This window comes from Acanthisitta chloris, unplaced genomic scaffold (assembly GCF_000695815.1).
Source record: "Acanthisitta chloris isolate BGI_N310 unplaced genomic scaffold, ASM69581v1 scaffold7629, whole genome shotgun sequence".
Taxonomy (NCBI): domain Eukaryota; kingdom Metazoa; phylum Chordata; class Aves; order Passeriformes; family Acanthisittidae; genus Acanthisitta; species Acanthisitta chloris.
Window position 1 is genome coordinate 21,824 of NW_008689721.1, and position 10,702 is coordinate 32,525.

The 10,702-nt window shown below is 57.4% G+C and overlaps 1 protein-coding gene across 1 annotated transcript in view; it reads right to left on the reverse strand.

The window, feature by feature from the left end:
* Positions 1–10,702, reverse strand: part of LOC103808727 (receptor-type tyrosine-protein phosphatase V-like) — a gene marked incomplete at its 5' end in the record, with an annotated part of 33,205 nt that overhangs the window by 20,408 nt on the left and 2,095 nt on the right. Inside the window, 11 exons of the mRNA XM_009081528.1 lie at positions 215–484; positions 940–1,212; positions 1,473–1,745; positions 2,183–2,452; positions 3,011–3,280; positions 3,738–4,010; positions 4,516–4,776; positions 5,584–5,856; positions 7,440–7,706; positions 8,277–8,513; positions 10,034–10,300. Coding sequence (XP_009079776.1) covers positions 215–484; positions 940–1,212; positions 1,473–1,745; positions 2,183–2,452; positions 3,011–3,280; positions 3,738–4,010; positions 4,516–4,776; positions 5,584–5,856; positions 7,440–7,706; positions 8,277–8,513; positions 10,034–10,300 — 2,934 coding nt within the window. The remainder of the gene's footprint in view (positions 1–214; positions 485–939; positions 1,213–1,472; positions 1,746–2,182; positions 2,453–3,010; positions 3,281–3,737; positions 4,011–4,515; positions 4,777–5,583; positions 5,857–7,439; positions 7,707–8,276; positions 8,514–10,033; positions 10,301–10,702) is intronic.

The following is a 10,702-nucleotide window of genomic DNA, read 5'->3' on the forward strand; positions in this document are numbered from 1 at the left end:
CTGCCCTGGTCACTGCCTGAGGCTGTGGATGGCTATCAGGGACGGGGGTGGCACAGGATTGTGCACAGCCTCCTCATGCTGCATCCAGCAGGGAATACGCCCTGGGTGCTTGCATGGGTGGGAGAGGAAGGCAGGAGGGCTGTGCCAATGTGGCTGACTGGGAAGGCGAGGTCTGGTGGAGAGCCCCAGGCTGCAAGGAGAGCATCACACTCACGTGTGCAGTGGGTGAGGTTGGCGGTGCTGTTGTGGAAGGGTCCAGCTATGGCCCTCACGGCCACACTGTAGTGGGTGCCAGGGCTCAGGCTCCTGAAGATGTGACTCCTGGCAGCATTGTCCAGCCCCACGTGCCCAACACGAGTGCCAGAGGCTGTCTCATAGACGTCCACCACGAAGCCTTCGGACCTTTGCCCTACTGCTGCCCAGGAGGCTCTCAGTGCTGAGGCCAAGGGGCTGACCAGGGTGAGGTTGACAGGTGCCAAGGGATCTGGAAAACAACAGGGAGACAGTCAGCCCTCATGTGCTGCTGCTCGTGCTCCATGCTGAGACTGCCCAAGGACCCTCCTGCTCGGGTAGTGCTGGGCTCCAGCTTTTGGCTCCCACTGGGCAGTGGGCAGGCCAGACCAGACATCCTCAGGAGAGAAGCCTGGGCACACATGTGCAGACAGGGCACATGGCTCTGAGTACAGCATCCCCACAGTCTGCAGCCACAGGATATGGCAGGGGAGATACCCAGAGCCTCTGAGTCAGGTTGGGGGATTGGCTCTGTGTCAGGGATGGAGTGAGGACAGTGAGCAGAAAAGTGGGACCACTATGCAAAAGCTGTGGGCACAGTGGAGATGACTTGGGATGGGCAAGGTGGTGGTGGGTGCTCTGGAAAGCTCAGATGAAGGCTCTAGGGCACAGGGGAGCACTGTGTCCAACCCAACCCATTAGACTCACATGTCCATTGGGTGACGTTTGCAGATGAGGCTTCTAACGAGCCTTTCACAGCAGTGACCTGCACAGCAAACCTGCTGCCTGCCACCAGGTGACTCCAGGTGGTGTTCTGGGCATCTGGACTCAAGGTCTGGACCTGAACCTTGCTCTGGGTGCTGAAGCTATACAGAGTAATGCGGTAGTGGTCCCTCCTGCCGGGTGGCTTGTTCCAGGATGTGAAAAGCTCTGAGGAGCTGCCTGGGTTGGCAAGGCTCAGGTTCATTGGTGCAGCAGGAACTGTAAGGAAAAACAGGCACATCAGTTGGAAAGAAAAAGATCCAGCTCTGAGCATGCTTGGTTCAAGGAGGCTGTGAAAGGCAGGAGGTGACCACAGGCAAGCAGCACCTCAGGGTCCCCTCCCTTCCCCTTCCCCCTTCCCTCTCCTCCTCTTGTCTCCTCTCCTCTCCCCTCCCTGGGTGCCAACATTGATCTCATCCCACTCCAAGGTCTTCACAGTGCTCACACACACATCACCCATGGGTGCCATGGATGCAGACCTGTGCAGCCGGTGACATTCTTGGGGAGGGAGCGGTAGGGTCCAGCCACTGCCCAGATCCCAAGAAGGTAGCATGTTCCTGGTTCCAGCTGTGTCACAGTGATATTGGTGCTGTCCTTCCCTGTTTCCAAGTTCCTTACTGGTGCAGAAGAGCCCTCTTCAAGGATGTTGAGCAGGTATCCATCCCTCTGCCCAGGAGCGGTCTCCCAGTGCACAGCCAGAGCCCAAGCAGTGCTGACAGGGCTGGCAGACAGGGAACGAGGAGGCAGTGGCACTGTGGGAGAGAAACAGTGTCACAGGGCACAACCCTGGAATGCTCAGGACTGACTCTAGTTTGGGAATGAAGCTGAGATCTGTGGGACTGTGGGCATCCAGCACGCTGTCTAAAGGCTGCTGAGAGCAGCAGCTGCTCCCAGATCAAGCCTGCTCCCTGTGTCCCAGGTGACCACAGTCCATTACCACCACAGCCTGAGCTTCCCTTGTTCCAAAGGCTCATAGCATGCCCCACCAAGCTGCTAGGCTCAGGATGAGCGAGGATCCCACAAGAGAGCCAGCACCTTGAGCAGGAGGTAGGCACCAGTGGGCTGCAGGGACAGTGTCAGAGCTCTCCTGCAGAACAGCCCTGGCACCCAACTCATGATGCCCAGTCCCTAGCCAGGTCAGAGCCAGGCTGGGTGCTAGGGGAGGGAGCAGAGGAGCTGTGTTTGATACCAGTGTAGCCGATGGCAGTCTGAGAGGAGATGCGATGAGGTCCAGCCTGAGAAATGATCTCCACACGGTACCGAGACCCTGGCACCAGCCCCTCCAGGTCGAGCTGGGTGACTCCACGGGGCACAGACACATTCCTGATGATGGACAGGGACTCAGCCACTGAGAGCTGCACCAAGTGGTCTCTGCCACCGCCGGACTCCACCCAGCTCACATGCAGCTCCTGGGGTGTGCGGCCAGGTTGGACACTCACATTGGCCAGAGACAGTGGATCTGGAGGGGAAGCACAGTGTGGAGATCTGTGAGGTGGTGGAGGAGCCACCTGGAGAAGCCAGGGTACAGCCTGCACCTCTGAACAGGGCTAAGGAAGAAGTGGTGGCAGCTGACTGCCAGTTCTCCTGTTCTCCTGAGGGACATGCAAGCTGACCATACATGTACCCAAGGTGCTGCTAGCAAGAAAGAGAGAGCACTCAGCTCCCAGTGGGCAGCTCTGCTCCATGCACAGGGAGCAGCAAGTCCATATGGGTCTCTGTGCTTCCTCTCTTGTATCCCTCTCCCACCAGTCCCTGGCTGTCCTTGAGATCACCAGCGGTCTGGGCAGAAGGTTCAGCTTGTTTGGGGAAAGCCTGAGCTGGGGAAAAGGGACTTTTGGGGCCCAGCAGCCAGCACACAGCAGCTAATGCATGACACTGCTTCGATTCCCAGGACAGGAGGCATGCAGGTGTCACTGGAGTCCTTCCTCCACCTGGACACTACCTTGTCACTGCCTGTCTTGCAGACAGTGCCAGGATGCCCCATCCCTGCAGGTGGCTGGGGATGATTCTCACTCACATGTCCATTCGGTGGCAAAGTGTGACGAGGATCTGTATGGGCCAGCGAGAACAGTCACCTTCAGGAAGTACTGAGTGCCAGGGGACAGCCCCAGGAATGTGAAGTTGTGGGTGGTTGGCCCCACTGAGATGTTCCTCTGCGCTGCATGGCTCTTGCTATAGAGCTGGAGGTGGAACTGGTCCACATCACCAGCAGCCTTGTCCCAGAAGGCAGAGAGCCCCAGCGGGCGCCGAGTGTTGGTCAGTGTCACGCTGGCTGGAGCCAGGGGGTCTGAGAGAGAAGAGACACCCAGGCAGTGAGAGGCAGTTGTGGTGTGGAGTAGGGGCTGCACACACTTGTCCCAGGCACCCTCTGCCACCTCTCCCTGGTGGTGTCAGGTCAGGAATCAGGCTTGGTATATAAAATCCCAGAGCAGGCAGAGCTCCTGATCCACAGCAAACAGGGGAGTGGGTCTCCACCCTCCCACTGGGTGACATTTTGAAACATTTTCTGTTCAGTGACGGGTTCCTTCTGCACTGCAGACCCTGATACTTCCAACCTGGCTGAATGTGGCTCTGGTTGTTCTCTCACTGTCTGTGCATCCCTGTCCCTGGTTCCCCACCTCCCCACATACAGGCCACCCTCTGCTTCCACGGGTGCTAGGGGAGGGAGGGAGGGAGTGCTCTGCTCTCATGGGCAGGCTGTGGTTGAGATTTGCAGTAGGATGAGGTAGGACTATCACACTCACATGTCCAGTCTGTGGCAGATTGCCCACGAGATCTGTAAGGTCCAGCCATAGCAGACATCTCCAGTGTATACTGTCGCCCAGGGACAAGGTCCTCCAAGGTGACATTCATCCAGTTGTTCCCCACAGTCACATTCCTGATCTGCTTCTGGGACTTGGTTTCCCAGAGGGTCCCTGTGTAGCCAGTGCTTCCAGAGGACGCTGCTCTCCAGGAGGCTTGCAGAGAGGTGCTGTGGCCACCATTGCTGAGAGTCAACTGCTCCAGGGGCAAAGGGTCTAAGAAAGGAAAGGTCTAGAGTCACATGGCAGAAGTGCAACCCCAAATGTGCTGGAGCAGGAGCCCCTTCCCTGGGAAAACTCACATCCAGGTGCTTTGACCACTCCCCGCTGTCACCCACACCCTAATGTGTTCCCTGCTGACACCCACACACCAGTTCAGTAGGGACTAGACCAGCACAGAGTTCGAACTAGCATGGAGAGAGGACTGCTCTGGTGCTGGAGGAGGTGGTGGGTGGTGGAGAGGTGGCTCAAGGCAGCTTGAGCAGTGCCAGGAGAGTGCCCAAGAAGGCAGGAGGAGGACACTGGGCTCTGCTGACCCTTGCACCAGGAGACTGGGGGACAGAGCAGAGTCAGACACATCCAGCAGTACCTCTGCTTCTTCCCGAGCCTTTTGCCCTTTTATTGCAAGAAGCTGCAAAAGATCCATGCTGTCACATGCCCTGAGGCACAACATCACAGGGAAGGGCAAGATTCAGTGGGAACCTGGGGCTGCGGCACTCACATGTCCAGTTGGAAATGCACCGGGGTGAGGATGTGTAGGGACCAGCCACAGTGCTGACCTCGAGGGTGTAGAGGGTCCCAGGGTGGAGGCCCTCATAGGTGAAGCTGGTGACACCCTTGAGCAGTGAGCTGTTCTTCATGGGGTGCTCCATGGGGCTGAGGGCCAGCAGGTAGCCCTCACCTGTCGCCTCCTCCCAGCTGGCCAGTAGGCTGTGTGGGCTGCCCTGGCTGGACAGGCTCACACCAGATGGTGCCAGTGGCTCTGCAAGGGACAAGAACGTCATGGTGTGGGGCAGTGCCTCATGCAGACAGATTGCTTTCAGGACACTTTTGTTTTCTTTTCAGATTGCTCTAGGTGCCCTTGTTGTGGCAAGAGGGTTCGAATAGATGATCTCCAGAGGTCCCTTCCAACCTGAATGATTCTGTGATTCTGTGACACTGCAGCTGTCTCCATCCGATACACGGGCAGCCTTTGGAGCCTCCAGCACCACGGGCAGGGTGGGACCTCTCCACACTTTCTCTGGCTCCAGTCCTCCCTTCCCAGGGTGGCAGCTGTGGGACAGCACCAACTGTGGCTTCACGAGTCACCCAGGAGGGACTGGGTATGAGGAGATGCTGCTCTGAGGAGGGGGTTGGTGCTTCAGGGGACTGTTGGCTGCTGGTGCCCCCAACCACCCAGCTGGGGTGAGGGGAGGGATGGGAAGCTGGAACCTGCCAGAGGGTACTGAGTAGGGTTTGGTCTCACAGAATCATAGAATCGAGGTTGGAAGAGACCTTTTAGATCATCAAGTCCAACCATCAGCCTAGCACTACCACTGTTACCCCTAAACCATGGTCTCAACTCGTGCCTGACACTCACTGATACATCCTGTCCAGGACCCTCACCAGGAACTGTGGGGACACAGTTCCTGACTCACAACTTGCTCTTGAGACCAGGTGCCACACGGTGCACAGCCCCATCCCTGCCGCAATCCCCCTCCCCAAGACCAGCCTCCCTCCAGGCACCAGCCCTTCTGTCAGGTTGCAGGAATGGAACGACCTCAAGGGACACTGGGGGCTGTCTGCTCACCTGTCCAGGCTGCTGTGCTGTGGGCTGCTGCCCGGTATGGCCCTGCCACCACCATCACCTGGACAGAGTACTGCTTCCCAGGGCTCAGCCCGTGGAAGGTGATGTGACTGCTGTCACCGCTGACAGAGATGTTCCTTGTCGGAGCACCATCCTCTCCCTCCTGCAGTGTCACCAGGTGGAAGTCCCTCCATCCCCCTGGGATGCTCCAGCGAGCCTGCAAGGAGCTCTGCTCCTCTGCACTGCTCAGGGTCACATTGCCAGGGCTCAGGGGGTCTGGAAGAGAACGGGGTTGTGTGTTTCAGGATCATGGGGTGCTCTGTAGCCCATACTCCCCTGAGCCACTCTGCAGGGTTACACTCAGCCTTAGACATCCTTTCGGAATGTGCCATCTCCACTCCCCAGCACAAGCATTCCTGGACTAGTAGAGTCCAGATAAAGCTGGCAGCCCTGCTGGGAAATTCCTCAAAGACCCCCTACATTCCACTAATGTCCTGCCATGAGCTTGATGATATTCCTACGAACTGGCCTGGACCGAGCTCCTAGCTGGACACCTCTGGTGTGTGCCTCTGGCACTGGGGAATTTTGTTCCATGGAACAGCTCAGAGCCACAGACAGCAGCAGCAGGGATCAGACTCACTTCACAGCAGAAACAGACCAGCTGGGGGTGTGGACACCTTCCAAAATCCCAGCTACAGTCAGCAGGGAGCAGGCTCCAGCTTCCTGGACTGGCAAGTGGAGCAGGAAAGAGCTGGAGACTCGACACCTGGTGGCACCCAGATCCTCCCAGTGTACACCTGACCACTGTCTGGCCAGGGCCAGATGAGTCACTGGCCACAGCAGCTCTGAGTCTGCGGCTTAGCACCTCCATCATTTGAGGGCGAACGCTTCCTTAGCGTTGGCATGAGTGTCCTCTGTCCAGAAGGCTGGGTTTCCTCTCTCCATTTCCCCCCTGGTTTTCCTGGGAACATCTAGGAGAGCAAGTCCAGGAATGGAACTGTTTACAGTGCTATGGACATGGTATCAGTGTGGTGGTGGAAGATCCCTTCTCTCAGGGCCCTTGTCAGCCTGAGGCCAGAGTGGGGAGGAGGCTGGGGGAATGGTGCAATAGCAGGGTCTGGGAGGGATGCCCTCAGTTTTGACCTGCCAAAGGCTCCTGGCTTCCTTGGCTGTCTTAGCACAGCATCTAGTATGTTAGGGACACCCACCAGGATGAGGTTATCATGTGCTACCAAAACATGCCCTTGACAGCAAACAAAGAGCATAAAAAATCCACTTTTTAGAATCATGGAATGGTTTGGGTTGAAAAGGACCTTAAAGCTCATCTCATTTCACCCCCTGCCATGGGCAGGGACACCTTCCACTAGCTCAGGTTGCTCCAAGCCCGGTCCAACCTGGCCTGAAACACTCCCAGGGATGGCGCAGCCACAGCTTCTCTGGGCAACCTGTTCCAGTGCCTCACCACCCTCACAGGGAAGAATTTCTTCCTAACAACTAATCTAAATCTCTCCTCTTTTAGTTTGAAACTATTCTCCCTGCCTGATCCCAGCTGCACAGAGCACCAGTGGGATCTGCTGCCCTTCCATACTCCCCTTGGGAAGACACCACAGGCTGGTCTGACTGCATCCCAGCGAGAAGCAGGCCAGCACTGGGAATCCACCTGCTGAAGGGATTCACTGGCCTCACTACTGTAGTGCCCCAGAGCCAGGCTCTGGAGCAGCTTTTGGCCAGGTCCAAGCAGAATCACCCTGTGCACCCAAGGATCTGGCAGAAGACCTTTGGATTCATAGGCTGGACTAGAGGCAGGGACAAAGACACGGCCACCAAGGTCCTCCCACATCCCTGGCCATCATACTCACATGTCCAGGCAGTGGCATTGGGCCCTGCTATGGTGTAGGACCCTGCTGTGGCATTCAGCCCCAGCCAGTACTGGGTGCCAGGCTGGAGATGCTGGAAGGTGTAGCTGGTGAGGCCCCTCCTGGCTGACAGGGTCGTGGTGACAGTCTGGGTGAGGAGGTTGCGGAGCTCCAGGTGCAGCCAGGCAGCCCCTGCAGCCCCTGTCCAGGAGGCAAGGAGGCTGGTGCTGGAGACTGGGCTGAGCCTCAGCTGGGAGGGGATGGAGGGAGCTGAGGGGAAGAACAGGAGGCAATGAGGTTCAGCACTGGAGCTAGGGCTCCCTGGATCCTCCTCTCTCCCAGGGCCCTCTATGCCCACAGCTGCTCCCTATGGCACAGAGACTGAAGGTCTAGCAGGGGTCTGCTGAAGGATGTTCCTGCTATGCCCTCTTCCAGGTGAGCTGAAGGACTCTTGAGGTCCTTCCACACTGTTATGCTCTTTCAGGATGCAGGGCAGAGCGGGTGGCAGCCTGGGTAACGTGGCACTCCCGCAGCTCTCACCAGCCAAGAGATCCAGGATCCCCAGACTGCCTCTCTCCCTTGGGAACACACAAACCCGAGCTGCAGGTGATGCAAGGCAGGCCCGAGGCACTGGGCTTTCACCTTGGCCTGGACAGTGGGCTTGCAGTGGGGACATGAAACACTTCCAGCTGTTCCCCATCCTCCACAAACTTTCCATCCTGAGCCTGGAGATCCCCTCCCCACCTCTGCCAGCCCAGCCAGCACATGTGCTGCATCCCTCATGCCAAACCCTTTCACCCATCCCTTGCTCCTTGGGCAGGCACACCCATCACTCCCTACCTGTCCACTGGTGGATACTGGTGCTGGCCTGGCTGGACCCAGCCAGGGTGCTGACCTTCAAGGCATACTCGCTGCCAGCCAACAGCCCGTCGAACAGGAAGGTGGAGGCACTGGGCAGGATGGACACGTTCCTCACCAGCACCTGAGAGTCACTGTGGTACAGGGCCAGGCGGTAACCATCGCGCTGGCCGTGGCTGTGCGCCCAGGCCGCGCGCAGTGGCTTCGCCCCCGCCGCCGCTCAGCGTCAGGTTGCGGACGGGTGATGGACCTGTGTGGACACAGCACACATGGTCTGGGCTGGTTGCCTGGGAATCCCTGACCTGGCAGGTTGCTCACAGGCTGAAGGGACAGTGCCTTCACCTGGTGAGGTCCTGCCAGCCAGCTCCATAGGTCCTAATCATAGAACCATAGATCAGTTTGGGTTCAAAGGGACCTTAAAGCTCATCTTTTTCCACCCCCCGCCATGAGCAGGGACACCTTCCACTACACTAGGTTGCTCCAAGTCCTGTGCAACCTGGTATTGAACACTTCGAGGGATGAGGCAGCGCTCTGGCCAACTTGTGCCAGTGCCTCAGCACCTTCTGAGTAAAGAATTTCTTCCTAATATCTAATCTAAACCTCTGCTTTGTCAGTTTAAAACTCTTCTATCTTGTCCTGCAACTATCTGCCCATCTAAAAAGTCACAGAATCACAGAATAATCAGAGTTGGAAAGGACCCTTAAGAATCATCTAGTTCAACTCCATCAAATCCCTCTCTTTCCTACAAGCCCCCTTTAGGTACCAGAAGGAGCTCTAAGACCAGCCTGGAGCCTTCTCTTCTCCAGACTGAAGATCCCCAGATCTCTCAGCCTGTCTCCACAGCAGAGGTGCTCCAGCTAGGGTCCCCCAAGCACAGTCCCATCACCTCCCTGACCGCTCACCAGCCTCCCATGGGTTGTGTGGGCTGCACCACTCACTTTGGATCAACCTCAGCAGTTACTCTGAACTGAACAGGGAGGCTTGGTCAGGTCCAGCACACAAAGGTGAAACCATCATTGCTTACCTGGGAGCTCACCTGCCGACAGGTCCTCTGTTCCTGATGGGCCTGTGGGCCCTGCCACATGCCTTCTCATGAGAACTAGCTCTTGCTCCCACCACTGCTGCCTGACACCAGCCCTTCCTCTGGCCAGTACCCTCTCTCCAGCCCTACTCTCCTGTTCTAGGTTTTCCACCTTGCACTGGAAGGTGCACACACGGATCTTCTGGAGAGGTGCAGGCAAGTGCTGCCATCCTCATCTGAGCCACCATCCCTGTCCCGTTCCCCAGTCCTTGGCATCAGCCAGGGAGGGTGCAGAGCAAGACTTGGGGGGTGAGCAGTGACTGACAGAGATGAGCCAAAACTGTGGAACAGATGCTTCCTCCTCATAGCTCTTTCTAGACCTCCAGGCCCTCTGCAGGTCTGCACTTTCCATCCCTCAGCCCTCTGCAGGCCATATCACGTGCTGGACCATCATTAGCTACATTATTCTAGAAGATAAAACAACATGAACCCTGCCCATGCAAGGTGCAGGGACAGAACCCTTCCTCCAAATGGATGAGAATGACTTCTGGGGCTCTGGGGACCAAGGAAGGACCCTAGTTCTTGTGAAGTGAGGAAAAGCCTGACCTCCCCACAAATACATGGGACTCCACACAGCCCTCGACTCAACACCCTCCAAAGCAGCCCAACGATTGCTGGTAGATGCACTGAGACCTTTGCAGTCCCTGGGAGCACTTACTTGTCTGTGCTGTGACAGTCTGGCTGGTGGTCTCCGCGCAGGCCAGCGTGGCTGTCACCTTGATCTCGTAGCGTGTGCCAGGGGTCAGCCCATGGAACCAAAAGCTGGTGGTATTGGGTCCAGCAGTCCTGTTCTGCAGTGGTGTGCCTGACCCCAGGGAGGAGAGGGAGAGCGAATATCCTTTGGCACCTCCCTCTGGCTCATCCCAGGACAGAAGGAGAGAGTCTGACCGGCCGTGGTCACTCACACTGATGTTCAGGAGGGTCCCTGCAGAGGCAAATCCGAAACCCTCAGCAGGGAGAGGTGGTGGTGGGTGTCAGCCTGCAGAGCCAGTTCCCAGCCCACCCACCCTCCCCGCACACCTTGGCACGAAGCACCACCATGGGAACTGCCCCACTTCGGTCAGCCTCCCCAACCCTGAGGGCTCCAAACAGCCTTTGGAGAACACAAGAATGTGTGACCCCACGGACTGGGGTCAAAGGCACCCTGTGAAAGTGATGCTCCTAAACATGGAGCATCTGCTCCATTGGAGAAGGACCAGAAGGCTTCAGGCCATCACAAGATTTGCCCAGAGAGTTCTGGTTTAAAGCAGCGAAGTTCCCTGGATGAGTATAATCCATTGCTCACCACCTTGGCTGGCTTGAGCCCCCAAGGGCTCTAGGTCCACTG